A 16014-nucleotide genomic window follows, 5' to 3' on the forward strand; every position below is an offset into this window, starting at 1 on the left:
TTGAATCAAGATATTCTATTTTCCACATGTCTGTCGGTATTTAACTGCTGTATACAATGTAAAAGAGCCCCGGGAGAAGAGAATGGAAGAGCTGCAAAACATCTGGCACATGGCTCCTGTTCCTGGGGAGCTGCCTGGGGCTGGAGCCCAGGGCTCCCCTCACCGCCAAAATATTTGGCTAACATGATAGAGATCAGTGATTTTGTGTTGAAAAACTGTATGATTCAGGAAATGGACTTCAAAAAGGAAAAAAACTAAACCCACCAAACCCAAGCTTGTAAAATACAAAAACACAGGACAGTTCCTCTTTGGAGGAAGTCATCTCTCTCCCATTTACGTGCATACTCATAGGCAAGTGCTCACATATACGCACATATGATGGTAACAGGGCAGAATCACTGTTTCATTATTCTTAGAGGATAAAAATAGATAGATTTACTGACAAATCTTTGTAAACATAGTTTGGCTCAGCTCCTTTATATGGCCTTTCAAAAAATTGATTAAGTTCTTGCAACTCAGTATCATAAATTCTCAGGGCATCAAAATAACACGCAGATCATTAATGCCACAATACTTACCACTCGCTTTGAAGTAAGAGAGAACTTGTGCAGGCCTGTAAATAAATCCCATTTATATTTATTAACAAACTATTTCTGAGCATGTACTGGGTCCCACAAGACACACGAGACCAAAACTTACCACTGGTATTTTGCTGCCACGAGGGTTGCACTAAACCACTTCCTTCCACTCACTTGATCCGATGGATGCAGCAAAGGCTGTAATAGGAGCTGCAGGACATTGGCGTTAAACACCACTGGTTAACGGTATCAGGTTTTTGTCCTGTTTTAGTCCATGATGCCCAAGAAAGAGAAGAAAAGAGCTCCTTCTAGCAGTAGCAGGTCAAGCTTTTGGTTCGATACAAAAAGTGAGACATTCCAGTCCAATTCTCTATTCTTCTGCACAATGCTATGGGATTAAAAGTTACTACAGAATTGTCACTGTAAGTCTCCAGGCTATTTATTTTATTCTTCTAGAAGGTCAATAGCTTTTTCTGTATGTCTGGAAAAAGGGCAAATTAAAAAAAAAAAGTAGCAGAAGTTTCACTGAATAATTAATTTACTAACACATATACAAGATCTCAGATCAGTAACTTGCTCTTTTAAATTAAGCTCCTTTTTTACTCTAAAAGTTGTATTTCTTTAATCCAACACCTGATCTTAGCTGCACAGAGACATCAGGGGAAAGGCTCCTCAGAGCTCTACTGTGTTAAACATTATGATTACAGGCAAATTAACACACTTTACACTTACTTGTTAACTGCAGCCTCTGCACACTGGCACTTTCAATGCAAAGAAAGAGTAGCCCTGAAAGTTGAAAAGCAGCTTCATCCTAAATTGTTGATTTGCATTTCTCTTTGTCAAGTCCTTTTAGCAAGCTCTAATTTAGGACTCAGGCTTTATTAAATAGAAAGCAGAGGGAAGATGACAAACATTTGAGAGCAGCAGCCGTGTTTACTCCCTTTACCAGAGAACAGCCTCCTCTTAGGTGGCTCCAGGGAGGGCGGGGTTGCATTTGGTTTCATCTCCTCCCATTTCTAGTTTTAAATTGCCAATTGTCATCATCAGGTTAAATCGCAGCCAAATTTTATAAAACCAGAACCGTTTAGTTGAACCCCCTTAGAAAGCTGAGATCCTACCTGATGTGCTGTCCTCTGGGCAGAGTGGTGGAGTAGCCCAGGGCACCAGCTCTTAATGAATTGTTGCCAATAAAACCCAAAGCCTAGATTTCTTGTATCTTAAGTACTCTGTAGTGGCTGTCTAAGTGGTCCATGCTCCTCTTCTGCAGTAAATGCAAGGAGCCTGGTTCCCCACTGAAGAAGCAAGTCTACTTCCAGCACTAGGTGGCCATGAGCAATATCACAGCCCCTATTAATTCTCGCCAGGCTTGCGATACGCCAGCTTTGCCTTGCTGCATTTCAAGGGGGAGGCAGCAAATTGCCCCAGCCATTCCCTCGCTTTCAACTGATTTTGCTATATGCAAGCTAAAACCCCAGTGTTCAGACTCTGTAGCCGGTGCTTGCAGTAGTGCTGTTGGATTTTGCGACCACCTTTCTGAAAGAAGTTCCCCCTCCCTTCCCCGTTACAAGCAGACTGATTATGCACACATACAAAAAGGTTCAGCCAAGTTTAGCTTGCACATTTAACTGCCCTAGTAAGGAGAATACAGATTACCTGATTTTCTCGCAGAGTACGTTGTCTGCACAAACAGACGTACAGAGTAATAATCCTCATATTACAAAAAAGCATCTGATCTGACCATATTAGAGCTTTAGTAATGCAGTAATTCAAGCAGATGACAAACTTGTCTCTAAAAGGTTTGATTAATTGGAGCACTGCTATTTGGTGCAAGTCCGTGAATCGTGGGTACGATTACCTATTTGTATAACTACGCAGTTAATCATCGCAAAGCATTCAATGTGGAAGCTTGCTTTTCATCTGGAAAAGGCTGTTGTGGTCTTTATTTCATTGCACATGGAGTATGAGGACACAATAGCTTGTTAGATTGGACTACAGGGACAAGACATGCAGCTCGGTTTGATACTAGGCCTTGTGACAACCTGTGACTACAGATAATAAAGTACTGCTGGCTCTCCACTCTGCTGTAAACTATACGTGCAAATCTTTAGCCCACAAAAATACCATCACACAAAATCGGGTTGGGTGAATAGCCAGGCAGCCTTATGAAAGCCAGTACATCAAATAGATGAATGAAGGCATAGCAGGATCTTTTCCTCCAAGATAATGTTTTCATCACCTGATAGTCCTGTCTAGCCAAGGGTATTAGGAAGGATTAAATATGGAAATAGATGCACCTGAATTATTCTGTGACCCTATGATAACAAATCAGTGGGGTGTTCAAGGGTGAGCTATCCAAGCAGAGTTTACTTTCACATCCATATACCATGAATTAACTTTTTTCCTATTTGCCACTATACAACTGCTATTGGATTTTGATTTGTGTGAAACTTCACGTTTTATTTACCATCAAAAGTAATCATTTTTCCTTCTGTTATGAAACAACAGCTCCTAAGCACTCTCCCAGCCCCCAACTATTCACACCTTAGGAACTCCCTGAGATGAACCCACTGTCTGTGTGTTTAGTAACCTTCAGAAAATTTGTTTTTCATGAACTTGCCTCATCTTCCTTTGGGCTGATGAAAACATTCAACACCCACCCCAGCGTCCCACGGCAAGGAGCTCCCAGGTGTAACAACACAGCAGGTGAACCCTCCTCCTTTCCTTTGCTCTGAACACACCTCCAGCAGGATTCAGCGGATGTGTCCTCCTGCGTGTGGGCCACCAGTGCAGTTCACCCTTTCCACACCACTCATGGTTTTGTAGCCATCTATCATACCTCCTCATGTCAGCCTCTTCTCCAGCCTGAAGAGTCCTGACCTAGTCTTTCCTGAGCGGCAAGTTAGACGCAACTTCGCCCATCCTTGTCACCCTCCTCCAAGTCTTTTTCAGATCTATCACATGCTCTTTAAGACTGGCTTAACCAAACTGCACTCAGTACTCGAGACGCGGATGCTGCTTAAGTGAACACAGAATGATGTGCTCTGGCTTCTTCCTTTTCTTCCCTCATGATCCCTACTGTGATTTGCTTTTTTGACCGCCAAAGCAAATGAATTTTATTGCTCCATTATTTACAGTTTGTTTCAGTGCTGATGCTAACAGCTATTAGAGGATTGAAAGGTAGACAGATGACAAATACACATTTCTCAATAGCCTGGAAAATAGGCTACAGCCAGTCACTGTCTGTATCCACTGCTAGCTGCGTATTTAATTTCAGTAAAAATGTAAAGCCAGACACTTCTTCTCAAAACACTCTAATGTCAATAGGACTATTAAAATGTATCGGCCACTATGGGAGCTTGCAGTGACTCTATATGAGCTACAAGGCTTGAGCATGTAAAATTACATCCAGTATGCTTTATTTCTGACAACTTCTCGAGCTTTCTATTTTTTACTGCTGTAATTAGAAGAAGAGCAGAGGTGAATTTTATGGGGTAACAGATATATGACACTGTGGAAAAGGAGTTAGCTGAGATTTTGGGTCAAGTGTTTTAGTGAACGCAGGCAAACCTTAGCATTACTGTGGGGAAATAAATGGTGATTTGCTATCAAGAAACCAACCCTCAAAAACCTTTTGCAAGATCTTTGATGACTGTGGTCAGACAACTGCCAGCTTGACGCATACAGCACTAGAGAAGGATGAAAGTGCTAAACCCTGGCTGGTGTTGGTGCTCTCAGCCGCAGTGCCTTGCCTGCGGGCTGGATCTGCATGGGGGCAGGCAGGGCTTGGGAGCTTGGGAATAAGCAGCTCCCTCGGGTATCACCCAGTAACATAACACACCATCCTCCTGGGTTTGAATGTAAGCTGAGAGGTGGGCTGCTTTCTGAGTTAATAGAAAAGCAAAGCCAGAGGACTTAGGTCAACTGGCTAATAAGAGGCTTTGGTACTCCCAAGGTAAGAGCTGTTCTGGCTGTTTCATCCATGTGGTACCCGACATACCTAAAATACACTCCAGCTCATGCCCCACAGCTCTTCCTTGCAAGCTGTGCAAGCTTTATTTTGAGATATTTATGAGTTTCAGAAACGTGTCGGCTACTCAGGGAAGCGAAGCGTTTTGGTCAGACAATAGTTTTGCTAATGGAGATGACGCTTCCTCACCTGTGCAAACTGCACAGGAACAAGCAAGCAGTGTATCTGCATAGATCGTGTGGTAGTAATGAGCAAGGACCACATGCATCACGTAAATCAAGCACGGGAGTTTTTTAAAGCTCTCTTCCTTTAAATCTGAATGCTGTGAGGGAGCAATGGCTCTCCTGAAGCCCTGCGAGCCCCTGTCTGCCTGCAGCTCACTGTTCAGTCTTCATGTTTTTCTATTTCTATGGCTTGGTCTGGCTCGAACGTGCTTATCCAAAGGTGAAGGTGCTCAGGTGTGTCTTTCAGGCCATATTGGCTGGGCTGAATCTGTGTGATCAACTAGGCAGGGTATTTACATCTGCGTCTCCAAGTGAAACAAAACACTTGCAGCATTTACTGTTCCTTTTTACGAATCAGCAAACCCAGTCACTTCCCATGTGATGCCTCCTGAGGCAGTAATTCCCTTGTCAGGTGAGCAAAGCCCCCTGTTCTTAGATTTTCCCACTTTCTTATTGGCTCTTCTCAAAATACATTTCTTTTTCCACACCACAGGCCCCCAGGACATCCCGTTCAGAGCCATCCCATTAAATTCAACCCCGTGCTTGGGTCCCTTCCAGCTGATCAGACCCTTCTGAAATTTGTCTCCACCAGCACAAGAGTCAAACTCTCCCCCTCTCCCAAGAGCTGCAGATTCTATTCCAGATGGACTTCCCTTTCTGGGCAGGTTTTCTAGCTTTTAATGACTATATAAAAATTGGGTATCACTTCCACTATTTTAAAGGAGAGATGGAAGCTTTGTTGATCAATACTGATCCAAATAACAGCTCACATTTATTATTTAGTACTGTAAAATAATTTCCACTTTGTTCATACTGAAACACAGACAAATGTAAAAAGCTGAAATGGGTGAGGTCCCCAGCTTTACGCACTGAGGAATAAAGTTTCCTGAAGTGACTGATGGTTTTGGCATGGGGGATCTCTGCAGCAGAAATCAATAAGCTTTCCTTTCTTTAGTTTAATTAAATAATTAGCTTTTTCAAAGCTTATAAAACCCAGGAAGACTTCCCTTTTCTGCTCATCTATGAACAAAAAGTATATGCATGGTTTGGGGCCTTTTGGTCCTAAAAAACCAAGAGAATGTGATAATTATAAAAAAAAAATCCTACTCAAATCTTTAACTCTAGATCAAACTTTTTTTCATTTAGTAAATGAGTTTCTATAGATTTCAGTGTTGATATAGATTTTCTTTGGGATCCAGCATATTTAGCTCTATTTTATTTACAACACTTTTTTTATTAGCCATAGTGCTGATTTTATGTGTTGATTTGCTCCAATCATCTTCAGGAGACAGCATTAAAAAAAAAATTAATTTCATAAATAAGAAATGCCTTTTGCTTTTTCCTCACAAAATAGAAGATGTAAAAACAATCTACATGAATGTATGTTAAAACAGATACTTGTTTACCCATGTGTATAGCTTACCCTCCTGTTCAGCAAAGGCACACCAAGTCTGATGTACTATTCCAGCTGCTAAATCAGGTCTTAATGATTATCTGTAAGGATTAACCTCTCTTTAGACAACAAAAAAATATGAAAAGGGAAATCAAGACTAAAATCCATTTGCTAAATTGCTGGTTTGCACTTGAAGATTTAAACCTGATTCAGACTAGTTATTTAAGTTACTTTGATTTCAGTCAATACATTTACAATGCAATTATTTTTTCCTCAGAATTTTCACAGTTGCTGGGAGAAAAACCAAAAAGAAATGAATAATGCCAGAAACTGCACTTAGGGCACTAAGGAGCAAGAAACTGTGGAAATCCTATTTATCACTTCCACTGTGCCTATGCCCATAAACCGCTTATTTCCATAAAATCTATTTAAAAATTGACCTTCCCAGTGAATCGTTGCATTTTAAGTGAACTCTCTTATCAAATTAAAAACATATAAAAGGTTTTTTTTCCCCTCCTCTCAAATCTGGGGGTTTAACATACAATTACTTTCTGGAATCAGAACCATTTACTAAATACCTGTCTCACCTAGAGTTACATGCACTTTCTTGAAGGCATCAGCCTCTCAGCTGGCCGTGTTCTCATGTATCCTCAGACCACTATATTATCAGGACAGAGGCAACCCTTATGTGGAATAAAGTAGCTATTTCAAAAGCAGGCTAAAGTTGGCCTGCTGATTCTTTTATTGGAGTAGTTTAGGGGGGAAAAAAGAGAGGAGAACTACTTTCACAATGAGCAAAACCTGTTCTGTGTACTGAGCAACCCATATGCTCCCATGGGTAATGCAGTACCTGTGGGGTAGGAAGAGGAGGGGAGGCATTTTAAGCAGCAGGCAAATTTAATTCATGGGTTTCTGCAGGGAAGCACTGACAGAGAGGCCTCCTCGGCATTGCTCATCTTCCATGGCATCTTCTTCTGCAACCCTGGCAAGCAGCCTGCATCGGGGTCCTTGGCTTCAAAACGGGCCAAGCGAGAGGGCACAAGGAGTGCAGGAGCGGAGTGCTTGCGCTGGGTTTGCCTGCGATTCGGTAGGAGAGGTGAGTGAAAGAGGTCTGTCCTGGGAAACACCACTCCTGGCCTTGCTAGGAAGAAAAAGTAATACAAACCTTGAACTCCAAGCTGTTGCCATGCAGAAAGGCTTTAGTTTCTAAGATGCCATAGCTCAACTTTGCAGGAGGCTGCAAAGCCCAGCCTTGCTGGCCATGCTCCTGGCTGCAGAGGGCTCTTCGTGGGGGCTTGCCTGCGTCCCCTTCCGGTCCCCAAACCCCACAGGAGGCACCGGTGAGGTGATGGAGGGAACTCACCTGCCGGCTGGCATGTCCTGGAGCCAGGCTCGAGACAGTGGCTCGCCTGCTCCACAGGCACCAGCAGGCAAGCCAAGTTTGCAGCAGTGGTGGGGACTCCTCACTGTGCCTCGGGGAGCTGCAGGAAGCAATGCTGAGAGGGCCCAGGGGAGCAATGGGACAGCCTAGCGTTTTACAGGTCTAGTCCCTGCTTTCCATCTCCCTCCTCCTTGCAAGGTACTACCAAAGGCAAGAGTAGCAGCATGGGCTCACGCAGGCTGGGTCATATGCTTTGGTGCTTGAGGCAAACTGGGGCTGGAAAGCCCTGCTGGGGAAAGAGGTAGCCGGGACCCTGCTGCATCCCTGGCATCACCAACACACCACAGCGACCTGTGGGTTTCAAGGGTCCCACAGTGACCCCATGGGAATGTCCCTCCCGCTGCAATGCCCTCACGGGGCAGCCCAGTAGTCTTGAATGCAGCAGTGAAGCCATAAACCAAGAATACAGGTACCAGAGCTTTATTAGATGTTTCACTGGATACAAAGTAACTGGATTTTATATTGTCTTTTTTTTTTTTTACATTAAATACACATTCTTGTCATAAAAATTCACATTTGCTATACAGAACTGTAGGCATTTTTTACACAACATTTATTAAAGTACTATTGAATAGATCCTAAAAAGAGAAGGTGCAGCTCTGTGAACCTTTGTGGGCACAACACACAGGGAGCTCCGTATCCTCAGTGTTACACAATTATCCTCCCCTCCAAAATGGAGAAAAGTCATTCAAACTCATTAATGCTCATTTGGAGTAATAAGGCTTCTGTACAAAGACCCTGAACAGTGTCAGGAGGCAGTGTGGCAGTAACATCCTACTCATCACCTACATGATCCTAAAACTACTGATGGCTGAACCAGCCAAAAACTTAACAACTGTCCTGGCAAGCCCAGATATTTCTTCTTGTTACAATTATATTTCTAACCACGTATTTTTATTTTCAATAGTAGTAATTACACATAAACTCAGGATTCTGCTTTAAGGATCCCAGCTTCACCGCCAAACTGATTTCAGCTACTCAAGGAATTTCTCCCAGTCAAATTGACTTTTGTGGTACCCAGAGCTGATGGTAAAGACTAGTATGCGTCACCTCACTGCAGAAAAAAAAGCCTAAGTGTACCTGCATCTTGGGAGATACTCACTGGCATACCATCCAATCTGTTGTTAAACTGAAGGGCGAAAGTTTATAACTGAATTCTCATCAGCCGAGGTGAGGCCCATCTAAGAGGACATGTATATGTAACTTGGAGTGTGGAGATAAACCACCCGGGCCATCAGATACAGGACATTGCCATCTCTTAACCCCGTACTTAACATCGTACAAGAACTTGGGGGTTGCTATGGTGTACTGAGGGTGACAAACCTGTAATACTCACTCCGAGCAGTGTTGCTCGCAGCTGGCAGTTAAAGGGATGCGAATGCAGAGGTTGAGATACGGAGCACTGAGCAGAGGCAAAGGAGAAGAGCAGGAAGATGCTGCATTTTAACTGGGCAAAGATAACAGAAGAGGGTCTGAAATCAGACCTCTGCCTCCCCTCAATCACTGTTCAGGTAGGTCTGACGGTAGCTGACCTCACACCAAACTTACCGAAGGGCAGGCAACGCTCTGCCTACTCCCGCCCAACCGACCAGGCACGAGGTGGACCCTCTCTGTCCAGTACATCTTTCAGAATTACCCTTGGCATCAGGCAGAGGTGTCTCAGGCAGAAACCATGAAGGGGGAGCTAGACCTGGCTGTGGGAATGGTAGAGGGGTCACACCTGTGGGCAATGTAGATGTTCCTAACTAGAGCACTAGGTCCTGTCAGCCACAGGGAAATTATTATAGCTTTTTAAATTAAAGCCGATGAGGCTCCTGAAAGCAGAATGCTGTAGGTGGGCAGGCCAGGCCAGGCTGCTCAGCCTCTGTCATTTATCATTTTTACATAAGGACTTTTACAGTCCAATCTAGATTGGAGCAGAGTTCAAAGCTCTTCCTGCGAATTTACATCTACATTCCAGCACAGGACATGAGCAACATTGCATAGCATCCAGGCACTTCCCAAAAGCCAAGGTACCACCACCCTCCTATCATGATTGTATCCCAGAAGATGAATTTTTGGCCGTTCAATTACATGTTCACAACTCCTGCTGGCGTCAGCAGGAGCTGTCTGTGCACAGAAGTGATTTGATCTGTATCACGCTAGAAACCATGTCTTTGCCGCCTTGTACAATCAAGGTAGTTGATCAGGCAAACATCCTATTCTTTATTTACCAATATGTAAATCAGCTCCAAGTAACTTCACGTTTAGCTCCTTTAGTGCCAAAAAGCGAGGGAGTCAGCCCCTATGGACCGTCCTCAGTAATGTTTGAAATCAGAACTGATAATGGTGGGATTTAAGCAAGATTATGCAAATGCATTAAGGCAGGTTACATAACTGCCCTTTTCCTTTAGGATTAATTATTATTTCCTCATACACTGTAGACAATTCATACTCCCATACACACACACACCTACGAAACAGCAGCACAGTAAAAACTAAATAGATCACTGAACTCCAACATACTCGTAATCAATACATTGCACATACTATACAGCATATTTTAACCTCATCATTTGGTAAACATACACAATTCAGAACAACATTGACTGTATGTAACACAGAAGCTACCACTGAGATATGGCAAATACATCATATACACTATTAGCTTTTACTTCACTGAAAAAGAGTTAAGAGGTTTAAAATGGTGTTAGCTGAATAGCTGAAATCCCCAAATAGCCTGTTCAGTTGCTAATACCGAGTGCTCCACATACTGTATTCAGGATTAACAGCACTGGAGCGATATTTTCAGGGCACTCCACTTTTTTGATATTGTAGAGTTAACCTTCACAATTTTCGATTTTGTTTGCAACACAGCATATACTTACTACACAGTGACTATCTGCTCCCCGTCATCCCAGGGTAAAACTTTAGTAACAACGGCATCGAAGTGAGCAGAAACGGTCTGGATTTGTATCAGTACGACAGAAAGATTTAGCCCAGCACATGGGATCGTACATTCCCTCTCAGGCACATATGCATATATACACACATGTGTATGTTTAAAAGAATGGCTTGAAATGGCAGGACCTACAAAAACAGTAGTGTAACCAACAGCAAGTGAACGCAAGTAGCGCACTGATTTTAAAACTAGGCTCCCGTGGTCTGATTCTGACCATACCCCTCTCCACACAGGGCAGGAAAGCAGACGCCGGGACCAGCTGCTATTTGGTCCAAACGGCTGCAGGTTGGGTCAGTACCGAACAAAGACATCTCAGCTCATGTACACTGAAAAATGGAGCCAGGCGGGTTTACGCCAGCTGAGAGACTGCCTGTGCTGTGCAGCACAGTCACTGTTTTTTCAAGTACGACTGAAAAGAAAGGTTCAAGTAATCATGTGAAAATGTCAGAAAATAGTACTACTCGATGTGTACACAATGAACATAGCGAGGAGGAAAATGAGAGCAGGGAAAAAAAAAAGTTTTGGCGGAGAATGACATGACAGTTTGAGTAAATAGATGTTTATGAAGACCAATAGTGGAGACAGGTATTTTTCCTCTGATGGGCTGATTACAGCCATCTAATTTCCCATGCCAGATTCCTCATAAGACATGTGTAGAAATGTCCCGAATGCATCAGGTCAGACAACTCATCTGACCCAACCCCACACGCACATTCCTGGTTGAAATCAAAGAGAGATTTAGCTGCATATGGGTGGCAAAACTGGGCTCTCGAACGGTCCAGCTGTGCTGCATAGTCCCCTCTGGCTTGTTCTTTTCTGGCAGGATCTCCCAAACAGTATCAACAGGGAGTGCATCCCTATCAGGACAGTTCAATTACAGTTTGGGGATCTCACAGATGAAATTGCCAGAAAAGTGTGGATAATATGCCCCGTCCTCCTTTTTTGTTTTAGTAATTAAGGCAAGTTTGTTTACCAGTCCCCAACATAATGTGCTGTGCCTCTCCAACAGAAAGGAGATTGACAGCTAAATGAAAACATAATTTCTCTGATCAAATATAACATCTTGCTAAGATTTTCTTTTCCCCATTAATGGAGAAACTACATGATTTGTCTGTTATCCTTGTCAGAGGATTTTTTTTTTTTTTGCTTTGCTTTTATTTTCCAGCACCCAAATGACAATTAGAATAAAACTGATGCAAAGTGAACATTTTGTAACAATGCTAATAAGCTCAAGATAGCTCTATATTTATACATATATATACAGGCACACACACACACTTTTCCTAAATACAGCAGAACATTTGCTTTGAGTACACCTCTGTGTAAGCAAAAAGCTTGGTGTGTCTGGTGTGTGTTTGAGTGGGGGGTCCCAGGAGGAACTTGGTGTTGTTGGTGCTCTCAGATTCAACAGAATTTCAATCACAAGCCAAAAAAAGAAACCTATTTTTTGCTCCACCCAAGGATTAAGATTACTTTATTATATTAAAAGAACAGGTTAACTCTTCTGACTACACTTAAGCAGCTGAAGGATGACAGGGAGAATCTGGACGCAAACAAATCCAGCTAAATGGAAGAATGAAAAGAGCATTTCACACCACATCACCAATAAATAAGCAAATGTTTTCATATTTATATGTGGGACACCCACATAGAGTGGGTTAAAACCCCCTCATATGCTCATGCTTCATTTTATGTGTCTGTTACATGAATTTTGCTTGGAGAGCCTGTGAAAACTGGAAACAAAGTGCATCAACCCACCCCGTACCTTGCTTAACCGTGGGTGAAAGCACTGGAGTCCTACCCCCGGTTCCATGTGAAGATGAGCTGTGACTCTTGGTAAATTTTTGGGGCAGTTCAGGTAAAGTTTTAATGCTGTAAAAAACCTAACTGGCTTAGATCACAGATTTCACTGGGATGAATCTTACAGTCCTAACCTATACAGAAAAAACTGCTACTGAAGGAGGCATCGTAACTTCGTAACACCTGCACAGTTTTTTTCAGCCAAATTTGTAATACTCCTGTCCAGAAACCAGAATATTGTTATGCAAGTGTGCGTGGATGTCTTTGTATCATATACATACATTTAAATATGTCTTTATAATACACATACACTTAAATGTTTCTTTATAGTGTACACACACATTTTCCAAGGCACCCTCTCAGTACAAAATAGCAGCAAGTCATTTTATTCCACTTCTGAAATGAAAACCAACAAAAACTCTGTAACCCCCCGTAACCCACCTGTTCGATAAGACCATTTTTGTTTTTCTAAACTCTGATGGTAGATGGTAGTCCTTATCAACTGACAGAAAATCGCAAAGGACCATATGATGCCATTGTCTTTTTCTCACCCAACCAGAAGTTCTAGTAACATCAATGGAAACTTGACCTTAGTCTTACCCCATAAAGCCCTGAAATACTTCAAAGACCATTTTCCTTGTAAGACATTATAGCATCTATTGTTTTGCAGAAATTTAATGTTTTGCTTTCCAAAGTCGTGTGCCTGTGCATTGATGTGTCTAGGAGATATGACTGATTGCATTGTACCCAGTTAGGTGTCATACAGTGGCAATGCTCTCATTTTAAAACTAAGTTTTCCATACATTTGAGTTTTATATATGTTTCATTAAAAGTAGGATGAACAGCAATTTTGCTGCTAGAACAGTGCCATTCAGTTGACTTCCAGCCCTGTGTTATGCAGAATTATACCCCACAAACAATTTAAGGACTATATAGAGTAGTGTTATTATCTAGAAATTGAACTACTACAGTCTTTAGTACAGCACTTTTTCACTAATGAAACTGGTACTAATTTTTTTTGTTATCAGCAGAGGAGTGTTCGTAGCTGCCTTAAAAAGAAACTTGGACTGCGCCTATTTTTTTCACGTGCAGTTTTAGTCCTGCAGAAAGCAGGTTTCCATTATGGGACAAAATCCTGCCCACCTTACACTACACACAATTTACTGATCCTATGCCCACTCCATGCCAAACACCAGAAATTTTCCTATTAAATTCAGTGGACGTTGGATCAGGCTCTTACGTAAGATTAACCCTGTGAGAAAGTGGTGCTCCAAGCTGGCCTAACTTTATTCCTGCTAGAACAAGGGAAAATATGCACTGGCAGCTCCTAGCACAGAGTTAGGCCAGCACCATGTATCTGCTGACTTCACAGCAGGGGCAGGAACCTGGGGCAAAACCCCATTCTGAGAATGAAAAGCAAGCAGGATTTAGTCTGAGCTCTGTGCAAGCTACGTAACAGATCATGTTTACTGTCCACTGATAATGCATGTGCTAGAGGCATGACTTCGGATTTACTTCACAAAGGCATTTAAACCTGTAGGCTCACTGACAAATACAATCAGTTAAATGACCTAATAGATGATGCGTAGCAGCTTAAAATTTTCGGGCCAGATACACTGTCCTTAGTCTCCCATTGTAATGCTCACGCTGTTGGGAATCCTGCTGTGGGCAGGCAGAGGGCAATATACATCCCACTGCTCCAAAAGCAGCAAATTTCTTGGCACTGTTCATAACCATAGAAGACAAATAATTGTATTTGGTACCTCACGGAAAACACATAAATGGCCTTCTTTTATCAAACACTGTAAACATGTTTAGTTTTGCTCTTCACATGAAACACAAATGTAAAAAATGATCATAACTGATTAAAACATTTCCCCTATGCCCACCCACTAAAGCCTTAAACACTTCAGCGTGTTATAGGAAGATCAGTGTTTTACAAGATAATTCTTTTAAAATGCAATCTTTTTTTTTTTTTGAATTCTAAATAACACAACAACACACATATTATAGTACTATCAAGTAGTGTCATCTTCACCTTCATCCAGGGCATAGTTGAGCTTTATGACTGTGCTGATAAAGTCACCAAGTTCTACAAAATCTGCAGTGATAATATTCACACCACTTTCTCCTGGTTTCTGAGTTCGGACCCACTGCATCATTGCAGGAAGAGCCCTAAGGAAAAAACAGGAACAATAATTACTCATAAAGCAGCGAGACAAATGCATCAAGGTTGGGTTTACCAACAGTGACTGCCATTGATCTTACTCGGTTTCTAAGGGAACCATATGAGAAAGGACACAGGTTACTGCTCAGGCTTTCTGAAAAGCCTTCTTTTTATATTTTTTATTCTCTGTGGAAATAGCATGTTGATTGTATTTCAACTTCTCAGTAGAAAAGAATGAAAGGAAGATCATACAGACTCACAGTAATTACTGATCTTGCCTAGGGGCAAGGGCACGGTCCAGATACCTTTTCGTTATCATCTGGCCATATGACTCCATGGGAATTGTTTATGGAAAAACAGAGAACTCAAGGCATTTGCAAAGCATGTTTGACTCATTCAAGAAAATACTGCAAATAATATTTTGGGGGACTCTGGAGCAACTGCGATTTCTACAGCGTAAGTACAGCATATACTGAATACTCTTTCTTTCCCAGTATTACTAACCCAGCCATGAATTATATTTAATCATAAGCCAGTGGTTAGTAACTGAAATAAAAAGCACTGCAGTCATACTGAGTCTTTTCTAAGACGGTGTATTTTTATTATGTCAGACCCTTAGCATGGGAATACTGGGGTGTAACAGATGTCTGCCTAACTGTGTAAGTATAGAGACATTTTTCTGAAACCGTGAAAATATAAACTAACAATCAGAAGAAATATCAATGTGAAAATAAAGCGCTCTCCAGGATTTCTGAGAAAGTCAAGCAGCAAGATCCAGTTTTCAGAAGACAGAAGATTATAATAGAGTTCCAAAAAAATAAGCTACAGATTTTTCAGAGAAAGCGTATTTTTCAGATAAAGGGTAATTGACCACTAGAACAAACTCCTAAGGACTGTGACAAACTCTGCACCACTTGGAGTCTTTAAATCAAGCCTGGATGTCATTCCAAATATACACTCTCGGTCAACCTCAAGCTGCTGAGTTAAATAAAAGAACCTACGGACTGGGCAGGGCTGCAGTCAGTTTAGATGAATGTTGTGTTCTCCCTTTGCTCTAAAATCTATAAATCTGTGATTCCCCCTCAGCCAGCATGTTGTACAGCCTCTTTCACAGAGGCAAGGTACATGTAAAATCAGTCTGACAGTAATTTAAATCAAGCTGAACATGCTGAACCTAAATCTGCTCCCTAAAGCTTTAGGAAAATAGATCTAAAGAAAACAGAACTGTTAGCAGACACAGATTGTACTTGTCAGTGGTCACCAGAATCAGTGATTTTTTAAAACAATTCAGTACTGAAAAAAGCCAAGCAGTTATAATTAGCACCCCCTATGATTTTACAGGAGAATGCACAATACTAAGGTATTGCTTCAGCAAAATGTGTTTAAATCCACTGTTAAGATCCACGTTTAAGCCCCGCAACACATTTTATTTCACTCATCGATTCAATATGACTGAAGCATATGTATGTATGCACACCAGCTCATAAAACGGAGCTTAAGCAC

General features: G+C 41.9%; 1 protein-coding gene across 1 annotated transcript in view; it reads right to left on the minus strand.

Annotated features, from left to right (window-relative positions):
- Window positions 1-14362: 14362 nt before the first annotated feature.
- Window positions 14363-16014, minus strand: part of PLCXD3 (phosphatidylinositol specific phospholipase C X domain containing 3) — a 38046-nt gene continuing 36394 nt past the window's right edge. Inside the window, exon 3 of the mRNA XM_035902754.1 lies at window positions 14363-14519. Within this exon, the coding sequence (XP_035758647.1) occupies window positions 14363-14519 (157 nt within the window). The remainder of the gene's footprint in view (window positions 14520-16014) is intronic.

Source organism: Egretta garzetta, unplaced genomic scaffold (genome assembly GCF_000687185.1).
Source record: "Egretta garzetta isolate BGI_Z169 unplaced genomic scaffold, ASM68718v1 scaffold59, whole genome shotgun sequence".
Classification (NCBI taxonomy): domain Eukaryota; kingdom Metazoa; phylum Chordata; class Aves; order Pelecaniformes; family Ardeidae; genus Egretta; species Egretta garzetta.